The following is a 13,691-nucleotide window of genomic DNA, read 5'->3' as shown; positions in this document are numbered from 1 at the left end:
TATTGAATAAGAATCAATATTATACAATTCTAAATAAAATACACACAGTACTCCCCAAATAGATGAGGTTTCCGTAATGTAGTTTTTTTTTATCAATGCAAAATGACCAAAACCCTAGATTATTTTGTTATCATATATAGTTTTATACCCCACCAAACATTTTTTCTAGGTCCAAATCAATTGATTTTCTAGTATATCATGTATCCAATTCAAAATTACTTATTATTTTTGAAATAAAACCAAAGAAACGATAGATTTCATGTTAAGTCAAATACTGATAAATTCTTATAGGTATATAGGATAATATCGGTTAAGAACTGTTCAAATTTAATCGTACCACTACAAAAATATCTAAAAATTGTTATTTTAATATATAGGAGTAATAAAAATATTAAATTTTATAAAATAATACAGAAATATTAAAAAAATTAACAAAAACCTAAAAAGCAACATATTTTATTGACCTAAAAAATTTACAATACGTTCATGTTTTATGAAAAATCTCGTTAATTTATATCACGATTTTACTTTTTTTGGTAGAAAATTAAAATATAAGATATTCTTTAAAAATACAACAAACAAATTGCTTAAATTTTCTAAAAATAATTGTTCAGACAAAGTTTTTTCTTAAAATTTATAAAATTTTACATAGGCAAATTCACTGTATGTAGATTACAATCCTATTTGAATTTGTAAGTTAAAGTACCATGTCTTCCGATTTTGTTATGGAAAAAAATATATATTTTTTATATTTAACGGAAAAAATCAAATTTTAACTACAACATAAACAATAATTTTGATTTCCCCAAAATAACGCAAAAACAAACCACCTCTACTATAAATAAACAACAATGTCCAAAATATATCGTTATTAGAAGTAAAATACCTGATAAACCACTACAAAATTTTAACATCTTTTTATTGTCTAAAGCAATAGAAAATATATCAAGTGAACCTATGCAAAAAATTGTTTTTACTAGAGATGGTAACATTTTAATTTTGTCAAAAAATGAAATGCAAGCAAATAAATTTCTGAAAACAAATACACTAATTGGAATTGGACCAGTTGAGATTTTTCTGCATCCAACACTAAACATAATTAAGGGTGTGGTATTTGCACCATCGCTAAAAGAACTTTCTGAACAAGAAATAACTGATGGACTCAAAAATCAAGGAGTAGTCGATTGTTTAAATTGGGCCACACCAAAAAATATTGTAATGGTAATGAAACATGTGAAATTTGTTCGTCAACAATCCATGACCCTACACCATGTACTAAATTTAGAATGTGTAAACTGCAAACACCCCCACAGAGCAAACAATAAAAAATGTCCCGTTATACAATATCGACAAGAAATATTAAAACAAAAAACGATTAACAATTGTACATATAAAGAAGCAACAACAAAAGCATTACCAGTAGAATCTTTTGAAATTCCCTCTGAAGACTTGCAAACTGCAATTGAAGAGAGAAAGAAAAAATTGAACATCCAAAAAAACAACAATCAACAACAACAAATTACCACAATACTACCTACCTCCACAACTAATGAAACATCATCAAATCCTACAACAACAAAATCAGACTTAAGAACAACAGCAATAAAATCTCTTGAAGAAATAATAAGTAAAAATAAAGCTTTAAAAAATAAAACTCTAGATGAATGCAAAACAAGCAGCTGTCATCAAACTCAAATATCACACACAACTAACAAAAAATCTGCAAACAACTCTAAAACAATCTCAAGAGAATCATCTCGTGAGAAAACAGAAAAACTCAAGGTAAATACTGAAACTCCCCCAATTTATTTCATTGCAGGAAACACACTGTCCTTATAATTTTATTCCTACTCCCCCAAAAACATTAAAACTTTGAAAATGACATCGCAAACACCTCAGCCAAAGGTGGAATAGGCTTATTCATTAAAGAATATATCCCTCATAAACGTATTTATAATTCATCAAAACTGCTCAATATTACAATCGAAATCACACTGAATATAACATTTACGACAATATCTTTATATATTCCACCCACAGAACCATTTTCGTTACACGATTTTAACGAACTTTTTAAAAATATTCAAACTCCCATTATTCTGGTTGGGGGCGTCAACAGCTGGAATGTGCTATGGGGATCCCAAACTAATAATACGCGAGGATTAACTATTGAACACTCCTTAAATACAAACAACATATGTATTATTAACGATGGCAATCCCACTCACCTTTCAACACATAACACCTTAACGCACATCGACATAGCTCGCTGCTCACCCTCGTTACTAGCTTCCGTATGCTGTCAAACTTTAGATGATTTACATCACAGCGACCATTTCCCGATAAAAACAACATTTACTACCGGTACTAATAACTTTATAAATACGCCAATAAGAAAATTCAATTTAAAAAAGGCGAACTGGGATCTTTATGGCCAAAAAGTTGAAAATAACATAAACTTTTCACATGAGGTTAACAAGGACAATGATTTATTTACTAAAGCGATTAGAACTGCTGCCAACTTCCATATACCACAAACAACACCAACACAAAAAAGAATCGTTCCCTGGTGGAATGAAACTCTCACAAAACTTCGGAACGACAAAATGAAGAAATGGCAAACTTTCAAAAAGCATCCTCTCTGTAATAATTTAGTTTTATATAAAAAAGCCAATGAAAAATTTAGATTTGAATGTAAAAAATCAAAAGCCGAAAGTTTTAAAAAATTTACCGAGACCATATCAAGAGATTCCTCCATATCTCTTCTTTGGAAAAAAGTTAACATGTTTTCAAGTCGTAATAAAGCAAAACCAATAACTGCAATAGAATCTAACAATGGAATTATTACGGAACCAATTTCAATTGCAAACTACTTTGCTGACAGGTGGTCAACAAACTCTCTTGACAGCAACTTTTCAACAAATTTCTCTGCAGCTAAAAGGTCTTCGTTATCAATTACAAATATTCATGCCGTCAACACCAAAGCCAAATAAATTGAAAGTCAGTTGAAGAAATGTGAATTATTATTGGCTTTAAAAAAAGTAAAAGGTACATCACCAGGTCAAGATCGGATATGTTATGACATGCTAAAACACCTTACTTGCCAAGGGAAAGAAACAGTACTCCAACTATATAATGATGTTTTTAATACTGGAATCATACCACAATCGTGGAAAACAGCAATAGTTATAGCCATTCCCAGACCAAACAAAAACCCATTACACTTTAGCGGATATAGGCCAATTTCATTATTATCATGTTTGTCCATAATTTTGGAAAGAATGATTGCAAACCGTATAGCATGGTATATGGAAACTAGAAAATTAATCGCCGTCAATCAAGTAGCATTTAAACATAATCGTAGTTGTACAGACGCATTACTCCACATTGACTATTACGTTACAAAATCACTTTCATCCAAAAACCACACATCCATCTTGGGAATGACTTTGAAAAAGCGTTCTATCGCATATGAATACACGTCATATTGAAAACTATGAATGACTGGGGCATCGGTCCTAAAATCGTTCTTAACCCACCGAAAAATTAAGGTCAGAATAAACAATACTCTCTCCATAAACTACCCTCTTAGCAACGGGATTCCACAGGGTTCACCGCTTTCGGTTGTCCTCTTCCAAATAGCTTTTAATGAAATAAGCAAAATTATTAAAAAATATAAATATGTTGATCATTCCCTATACGCAGATGACCTTTACATACTTTCCAAAAATAACGACACTTCTAAAATAAATAATACATTTGAAAAAGTAATTCTAGATATTGAGAACTGGTCCAAAGTGTCTGGGGCAAAAATATCCTTGGAAAAATCATCTATTTTACATGTATGCAGAAAACACAATTGTACTCCAATAAATCTTAATATCAATAACAGTATAATACCCAACGTGACTGAACAAAAAATACTAGGAGTAATATTTGAGAAAAACTGTAGCTGGAAAAAACACATCTTAGCACTCAAAAAATCTCTCGTCACTAGAGCAAACTTCATTAGATATTTATCTACTAGATGCTATGTATACATAGATACTATTAAATACCTAGTCACTACTCTTATTTTGAGTAAAATCGAATATGGCCTGTTTTTGTACGGCAGTGCAGAAAAAACTAATATAAATCAAATTAAAACTCTTTATCACCAAACACTGAGAGCCAGTACGTATGCATATAGAACGGCACCAATAAAAATACTAATAATGGAGTCAGGTCTTCCCTCACTTGAACAAAAGATCTCTGAGTGTATGAACCGACTTTTACCCAAACTCATTTCATTTCACAATTCAATTATAGATTCTGACGTTGCAAAAGTTTTGTCTTCTAATAAAAACCAAAGAATACAATCTGCTATATACAAATGTGTTAACCACAATATTATTAACTTTAAACATACAATTTTTAATTACAACAACAGGAACCGCACATGGTCTTTCGACCCTATCACCTGTGACATCAGCCTCTCAACCCATAGGAAAGATACTACCTCTAGTGATATGTACAAACAATTATTCTACCAAACCATTTATAAAAATCCAGAATGGCAACAACTCTACACCGATGCATCAAAGAACAACAGCAATGTAGCATATGCAGTGGTGAATCAAAATGGTAACATCATAACATCAAAAATATTAGCCGAATTCTCTTCAATTTTTACAGCAGAAGCAGCAGGAATTTTACAAGCTATAATAATTGCGACTAAAACCAATAAAAACACTGTTATTTACACCGACAGCTTATCCGTTATATCAGCAATAATAAACCTAACAAATAACAGTTGGGCATCGGTTAACAAAATTCGTGACATATTAATAAAACACAGAGGTAAAATTAAATTAGTTTGGATACCTGGTCATTCCGGGATACAAGGAAACACTTATGCAGATGCAGCAGCAAAAATAGCATGTTTAGCTCCCTTATTAAAAGATCCATTAACCGAAAGACTTGATATATGTAATTCTATTATTACCAAGTTGAAACATCAAAGAATTACAGAATTGAAAAGTTATTACCACCCACACTATTCTCAAATTAATCCCGATATAAAAACACCTAAATATCCAACGAACATTAACAAAAATAAAATTAAAGTTTTTTCACGCTTACGTATGGGACACACGATCACTACACATCAACATCTACTGAATACCAACATTAATAATCAATGTCCATACTGTGGCTCCACAATATCAGTCAAACACCTTCTCTCTACTTGTCCCTATCTAAGTAATCTTCAATCCAAATATCTATCAAACAATGGTCTCAATCTTCTTAAGGAAACATCAAACGATAACATCAACGCCATCTTTAACTACATTTTAAAAATAAATAAAAAAATCTAATTTTTACTTAATATAATAGCTGATAGCCTTCGTAGCTCCTGCTAATCTCCTTTTTTTTAGTAATATTAGTCTTATATTAATACAAGTTTAATATAATGTAAAATAAAAAAAAATAAATAAATAATTAAACAATTTTAACGAAGATAAATGAAATGAATTTAATTTTCTTTTGAAACTTCCTTTACAGATCCTGTTAACAGCCAAGAGGAAATTGTCAGTATTAAAACTAGAATATATGAAGTAAATTTACCCCAATTTTTAAATCCGTTTCTGCCATTTAGATCAGCACCATTATTTAAAATTTGTACAATAAAATAACTTTTTTAACAACACACAACTTCACTTACAAAAGATCAACTTTAAACTGAAACAAAAAGATTCTTCTTTTCATGTAGTATACAAAAGAAAAATAAAACGGTACTTTATTTCTGTTTTTTTTAAGAAATAAAAACAAAAAACAACATGAAAAAGGCAGCTAACTCTCTGCTTAAATCGTAAGCTATGTTATAATTAAAGTGCATGATATGTTGGATTACGCATACACTGCACTCTAAGTACTTAAATTGCTCGCTTAGAACGTCATACTGTGCCTCGTTTCTGTAACTCTCGTATCGAGAAGTTTCTCGCATGAAACAGTGAAATTGAAGAAAAAACTATGTGAATCGAAACAAAATATCATTTCTCACATGCAAGTGTTTCTGTAAGAAAATTTTGTGAGAACTATCTGTCATTTATGTTATTTGACTTAAGTTATTGGAAATTTGTGAGTAAAAGTGTTTCTGTAAGAAAATTTTGTGAGAAGTTTCTCACATGAACTGTCAAAAAAACTCACATTTTAAAACGGTGCGGAAAGGAAATTTTTAAGTAAATAAAATTTAATTTAAACATGAATTATATGAAACAATGAAAAAGTAATGTTATATTTATAATTATTTAAGATTAAAATAAATATTGTTTACTAATTTTTAGAAAATAGGAGGAATTTCGGATATACAGAAGCAAATGCTAAAAAAGTACGTGGACATAAACTTAGAATTTGCCAAGGGCAAATTTAGTGGGATAATTTTTCGAACAATTTTCATTTAATTTCTATATTTTTGTTTATTTATTCTTCGTTTATAAATTTGTTCGGCAATTTTTGTTTTCTTCTTTTAATTTTTATGTTTTTGACAGCTGTTTTATTGGAAATTTCCAATAAAAACGTAATTCGTGCAGCCTCTTCTCACTTTAAGTTACAGAAACACTTTTTACTCACAAATCGAGAAACGATGGAATTTTTTGTTTCACACTTCTCGATGTGAGAACTTCTAACTCAAAGTTACAGAAACGGGGTACTGATGTCATCGAATATTATCTAAGTACTTTGTTTCATTTACCACTGGGAGTTATTGGAAATTCGTGAGTAAAAGTGTTTCTGTGAGAAAATTTTGTGAGAAGTTTCTCACATTTAAACATGAATTCTATGAAATAATGAAAAAGTAATGTTATATTTATAATTAATTAAGATTAAAATAAATATTGTTAACTAATTTTTAGAAAATAGCAGGAATTTCGGATATACAGAAGCAAATGTTAAAAAAGTACGTGGGCGTAAACTTAGAATTTGCGAAAGATGAATTTAGTGGGATAATTTTTCGAACAATTTTCATATAATTTCTATATTTTTTGTTTATTTATTCTTCGTTTATAAATTTGTTCGGCAATTTTTGTTTTCTTCTTTTAATTTTTATATTTTTGACAGCTGTTTTATTGGAAATTTCCAATAAAAACGTAATTCGTGTAGCCTGTTCTCACATTAAGTTACAGAAACACTTTTTATTCACAAATCGAGAAACGATGGAATTTTTTGTTTCACACTTCTCAATGTGAGAACTTCTCACTAAAAGTTACAGAAACGGGGTACAGAATCTGAGTTATGATAGAACCTAATCAATGTCGGGAGTGATTTTAAAAACAACAAAATACATTGGTCTTATATTCGAAATAAAATTAAAATTTTTATCGACTAAAAAAATGATGACATTGGATTTCATGAGAACCATAAATTAGTTTATTGTTTTCCAAACCAATTGCGATAACACAATTTGATAAAAATAAATACCTGGGAAGTGATACTATTTTTCTGAAAGATGGATCCTCCAAAATCGTGATATACGGGTAAAAACCGGTTTGCTCCGTTTTTTAAATTTTGGAGATTTTTTCAAAGTGTTTTATATAGGAACCGTACTATTTATTTACTTATGAGTAAAACGCAACTTTGTTTTTAAAAATCCATTACCAATTGACGACGTTATTGATATTTTTCTTAATACAAAATTGTTCATAAACTGATTTTCTGAAAGATGCTTTATATGGGGGATAAAGTTAAATAGAGTCCGATCCTCATTAAATTTGGTGGAACTATTTATATTTATTTAAAACGTATTTATGCTGAATTACATCGTGATATTAATATAATAAGATAATTATGGAATTAAAGTAATTTTTGAAGGAGGATTTGTATGGGGGAAATTCAGCATAAATAACTTCTATATAAACACAAATCCTTCCACCAAATTTTTCGAGGATCGGCCCATATTTAACCCTGTCCCGATATAAAGCATCCTTTAGAAAATCAGTTTTTTAACAATTTTGTGTTAAGAAAAAGATCAATAACGTCGTCAATTGCTAACGGAATTTTAAAACCAAAGTAGATTTTTTCTCATAAATAGACATGATTTTCTAATCAATTAATTAATAATACGGGTCCTATATAAAATACTTTCAAAAAGCATCTCCAAACTTGGACAACGGTGCAAAACTAAAATAATGTTAACTGATTTTAAAAACCAGAGTTACGTTTTTCTCATGAACAGACATAGTTTTCTAATACATTAATAAATAGTACGGTTCCTATATAAAATACTTTAAAAAAACATCTCCCTACTTTAAAAACGGTGCAAAACTAAATTAAAAAACATGTTTTCCAATGAAATGCACACATATTTTTCTAGGTTACTTAAACATCATTTATGTCATTATAAAGGACTCAGCTTTTGCATTCTAAATCCATTGAGAAACTTGAAATCGTTTGAGATTCAACTAAGTTACTGACTTCTAAGTGCTAAAGATATGATAAACCGGGTTTTTAGCCATATCTCAAGATTTTTGAAGTGTTTGGGAAATTTCAAAAACAGATTCTTGTTCTACTCGGATCCACCTTTCAGAAAAATAGTATCACTTCACAGGTATTTCGATTTTCGTTTATTTTGTCTCACTAAAATACATAGGCACCTTCTCTCAACCTCCGGTTATCGCTTAACCAGTAGACATTCTGCCAGTTTAAATAATTTTTGTATAAAGGTCCAAACACATACAATACTTTGCGTCGAACTGCGACTGACAGCTCGTGTTTATTGTATGTATTTAAATGAGAGCGGTCTCAATCAATGCGCCAAACTTGTGCACGAAGTAGAAAAAGTTGAGAAAAATTCAACTTTGGAGTACGAAAATGAAGAGAAAGAGAAAATGAAAACAAAAACAAACTGTCAAAATAATTGTTTTTCATTTTGTTTAATTGTGATTTTTAGTGGGAAATACATCATTTTAAAATTGTTGCTTAAATATTTTTTATATTAAGTCATTTTATATTTTTGTACTATTTGAATAAATAAATTATTATAAATAAAATGGAATTCAAATTAATTGAAGCTATTCAAATGTTTCCTTGCCTGTTCGACAAAAGTGCCCAAATTTTTAGAAACAAATTAGCCAAAGAAAAGGCTTGGAGTTCTGTAGCAACATCAGTTGGATGGTCCGGTAAACATAGCAGTATGTTTTTGGTTTAGTGTTTGCAATCTAAAAACTCCTTTTTTAGTTGACCACTGTCAGCAAAGTTGGCGGTCACTTCGCGATCGCTACGTAAGGGAAGTGAATTCAGAAAAGAGCAAATCTGGTGCAGCGGCAGGAGAGGGAAGTAGCTGGTCCTATTTATGAAATAAGAAATGATCTCATTGTATTGTTAATTATTTAAAAATTTGTATTTATTTTAAAACTTGTAAAACAAATAAAACTTACATTACTTTCAAATAAAATGATTTTGTAATTTACTTTAACAAAAATAATTTTTAAGTATTTTTAAAATAAAAAAATACTTTTTTAATTTGTATTATTAAACTAAAAACTAATACCCCATTTACACATACACGAAATCTAGTAGATTTCATTTAAAATCTTTTTAAAAATCTAGACCGTTTACACTTACCATTTTTGGCATTTATGAAGATTTAATTTTTTCTAGTATTTCTTGAGATTATGTGTGATATGAAAAATAAGAAGGAAAAATGGAATATTTATTAACAATTCATTTATAATAAAAAATTAGATATTTAAATATAACATTACCTTCTATTTTGAATAAACTTTTCATTCATGTTTTTCAATTTATTAAAATTTTGTTGACATTTTAATTTTTTTGTTTGTTTTGTTTTTCTCGTTTTTCTTATGTAGCGTTTAGTATTATTTAGGAAAAAAACAGAGTTGCATCACTAAAAATTATTAGATTTTGAGTAGATTTTATCGAAATCTAGTTACGAAGTAGATTTTGTTTTGTATGGGAAATCTAGTTAAAATCAACTAGATTTGGCTCGAAATCTCATAAGTACTAGATTTCGTGTATGTGTAAATGGGATATAAGCTTATTTTAAATTGGATGGGAATTTACATAACGCATTAAGTAATCCCTTAAATGAAACGCATCTCTAGATGCATTATTAGAGGACATTCGACGATGACTTTGTAGTGGATTTGGAACCTCCTGATGCCATAGTCCATTTACGATATTGTCTCCTTCATATTGATCAGCAAAAGCTGGAGGGCAATAGCTACAATCATGCATTTTTAAAAAGTTATGGAGTAAAACTGTGGCTTTGACCATTTTTTCTGCATTATTAGGACTCCTTTATTGGAGAAAGCAATATTCTCCAACGAGCACATAAAATACCAAAAGCATTTTCAATAACACGTCGTGCTCTAGATAAGCGCTTATTAAATATTTCTCGCTCCCTTGGTAGATGACTTCCTAAAAAATATGTTTGGTATATTTATAACAAAAATAATGTTTAACAAACCTGGATATGGACGCATTAGACATTTCTTCAGGGGAAATGCTGCGTCACCAATAATGTAATATGGGAAGTTCAAATCAGTTCCAGGTAGCGGAAAATCTTCTGGGATATCCAATTGTCCATTATACAAACGGGTCCCTAGTTCCGAATTCAACAAAACACCACCATCGCTTTGGGAACCATATGCACCAATATCAATATGTGTAAACGTATAGTTATTAGGACAAGTTATGGTGATATATTTGCCGTCTATAGCACCAACGCAATTGGGAAAGTTCCACATACTATAAAAATCCTTTGAAATTCGTACCCATTCATATCGATTGGGAGGTGAAATATAAACAAAACCCAAATCGTTCCAAAGTACATCGCAAGTCTCTCTTACAATTTTAGTTATTGTTGTTATTCCCATTTTAAAAGCTGATGAAAAAATTTGTCTGCTGCCTCCGTGAGCTTGTATATTATAGATTCTAATTGTCTTTTTTAACTGTTCCGGATCATTATTAAACATTTCCTCAAAATTTACAACAAAATATCCATTTGTGTTGCGATTTTGGTACAATGGTCTTACCCAAAATCTTCGACATCCACTTGATATTGTATCCACATAATACCAAGCTTCGTTAAGCATTAAAATTAACAAAATTATATCTAGCAAATCCGTAAGTTCCATTTAAAAAAAACCGTTTTTATTATATACATATGTCTGTAAAAAAACTAGTAAACTGACTTTATATTCGCGCTCAAGAACAATAAACAAAACAAAAAAAACAATCATATGTTTCTCATACTTCGGCAACGCATCGATTGGGTATCACCTTTTTTTTTGTTGCGTAGCTGTCAGTCCCAGTTCGGCGCAAAGTATTGTATGTGTTTGGATCTTAAAAACTGTCGACAATGAGAAAATGGGGGATACACTTTTAAATCTCCACGTTTGGCGAGAAATCGTTACATCTGACAGCCCTGCATTACAGCCGATTTTAAGCCGCTGCCGATATTTTTAGTGTCAGCCGCCGCCGACGTTAATATTTGTCGGCGCAGGGCTCTGTAACTAGTTTCTTCAAGTCAATTTTTTAGATGTTGAAGTACTAACAAGTTTCTTAAAGCATTGTGTTTAATTTTGTGCGATATAAAAAATATGGGTAAAAGGAGAAAGAACGCGTTAATGGAGTTGGATTCTAGTGACAGTGAATCTACATCTAATATTGAATCTGTATGAATACATTTTATATATTGTATATAATTTTGTTGAATTTTTGTTTAATGTACATTTCGATACCCTATATTCAAAAAGTGTTAAATCAATAAAGTCTAGTTTTCAAGAGAGCAAAAATACTATTTAGTGCACAAAAGTCAAAGTTTTGTTCCATAATACCTTTTTAACAAACTCAATAATTCCTACTTATGAAAATTTTTTAATATTTTGTACATTTCAGCACTTTCTTTAAGATATCCTTTGGTCGACAAAAAAAATATATATTTGTTCTAAGTTAGCATGTTTTCTTCAAAGAATAGAATAAAAATTAGTATCCTACAAAGTCTGTTATTGTTTAAACTATTGCTCCAAACAATTGACTGAAGTTGTAGCAGTAGTATTTGTCTTGCTTTGTAGCGATACGTTTTCAAAACTATAGCTACTTTAAAACAAGTTAGAATGCATTCTCCTCATAGCATATCCTCCATAGCATATTCTCCTCATAGCATATCCTCCACCTGCAAGCTTCTTTTTATTAAACCCAATATACATATTTTCTAAATTGTTAAAGTTTTAGGGCCTGATTTATAGTGTATACATACTAAGGAAAGAAATTTTACTTAAGTATGTACTTTAGCACTAAAGTACTTTATTTTACTTATGGAGACTGTAAACCCGGCATATGTCTTGTTTCCTTAATTAAGATACTATTTATCACTTATTTATTTATTTTATTTATTTATTTCCTTCTACGTATTACAAAGTATCAAATATTCTGAGTGAATACAAATAAACAGTATAAGAATATTTAAAATTACTAATAATATCATAATCATTTAAGGGCTCCCCAGCCATTTATTACCGAATTTTATAAAATCTAATTGCAATTAAATAGAGACAATCGTCCGGATATGATAAGACTTAATTTCAATTGCAAAATAATGGAAATCAATGAAAAGATCTCAGAAGCTTGAGGCGAAATACATTATTGCTATGGCAAAATATACGTAACTCATGCGGAATATAGTTCCAAGACCTGGCAACTCTTACAACGAAAGACTATTAGTATTTGTTTCTTTCTAGTAGATCGAGAAAAAATAAACTTTATGCACAGATGATTTGGTATACCACTTTTAACAATACGATAGAAGAAAACTAAGTTACGAAAACTTACAAACTGGTTAAAGTAGCAACCCAAAAAACTCTTAACAAATTCACGACTTTGCACATTGAAGACAAATCTGACAGTAACATTTACAGTCCGCTCTAATATTTTCAAATTACTAGCAGCAGCACCAGAAAAAGCTTCCAAGCCATACAAAATATGAGGCATCTTTAATGAGTGCGCTAACCTCCTCTTGATTTCAACGGGCAGAAAGATTCTCATCGAATAAATTCTACGTAGAATGCAATGCAACTTATTTATGCATGTATGTAACTAATTTTGATTAGGTCCAGAAATATTTGTATTAAGTGATTTTCAGATACCGAGCGATTATTCTATGACATATTAAACTCATTTACTCTATTCTGAAAGATCGTAGTCAGTTTGTCCAAGTTGGACAAGAATTCTTGTAGAATTCCTATTTCCCATGGTGTGCCCCAAGGGTCAAATGATATTTTTAATGGATTATCTTATTTAATAGCATTCTCCAGTGAAAAGGAAACTTGAATTCAATTCGAACATTATAATGTTATTACAGTTTAATTCAAGGCTTGAATTACATTACAACTCGAATAGAAAAAATGTTTAAATACAGTTGGCAGTTTACTCGTTGAATTAATAATAGTTTTCCATCAAAGATGTAAACTAAAGTAGTAAATCATTAGGATTTACACTTAGATGAAAAATACCGCAAATAATCGATTTGTACTTAAACATTGCCGGCCCCCTTGCAACACTTAGAGCGGGTTTTTAAGATGGTAATCAAATGCCAATTAATAATCAGATTAGTTAATCTAAAAATCTTATGTTAATCCCCTTTGATGTTTTTGAGTACAAGATTAAACTTCATAGTGTTGCCATACAAAACA

General features: G+C 30.0%; 1 protein-coding gene and 1 pseudogene across 1 annotated transcript in view; one reads left to right on the top strand and one right to left on the bottom strand.

Moving 5' to 3' along the window:
* Window positions 1-10,059: 10,059 nt before the first annotated feature.
* LOC119616293 lies at window positions 10,060-10,745 on the bottom strand (annotated as a pseudogene).
* Window positions 10,746-11,484: 739 nt separating this feature from the next.
* Window positions 11,485-13,691, top strand: part of LOC119616290 (RNA polymerase-associated protein Rtf1) — a 161,283-nt gene continuing 159,076 nt past the window's right edge. Inside the window, exon 1 of the mRNA XM_037972636.1 lies at window positions 11,485-11,675. Within this exon, the coding sequence (XP_037828564.1) occupies window positions 11,601-11,675 (75 nt within the window). The 5' untranslated portion in view covers window positions 11,485-11,600. The remainder of the gene's footprint in view (window positions 11,676-13,691) is intronic.

This window comes from Lucilia sericata, unplaced genomic scaffold, assembly GCF_015586225.1.
Source record: "Lucilia sericata isolate MDLA Ls3-8-SP2 unplaced genomic scaffold, ASM1558622v1 Contig000066F_arrow, whole genome shotgun sequence".
Lineage (NCBI taxonomy): Eukaryota > Metazoa > Arthropoda > Insecta > Diptera > Calliphoridae > Lucilia > Lucilia sericata.
Note: the sequence above shows the minus strand (reverse complement) of the source record. Positions and strands in the feature narration are given on the sequence as shown.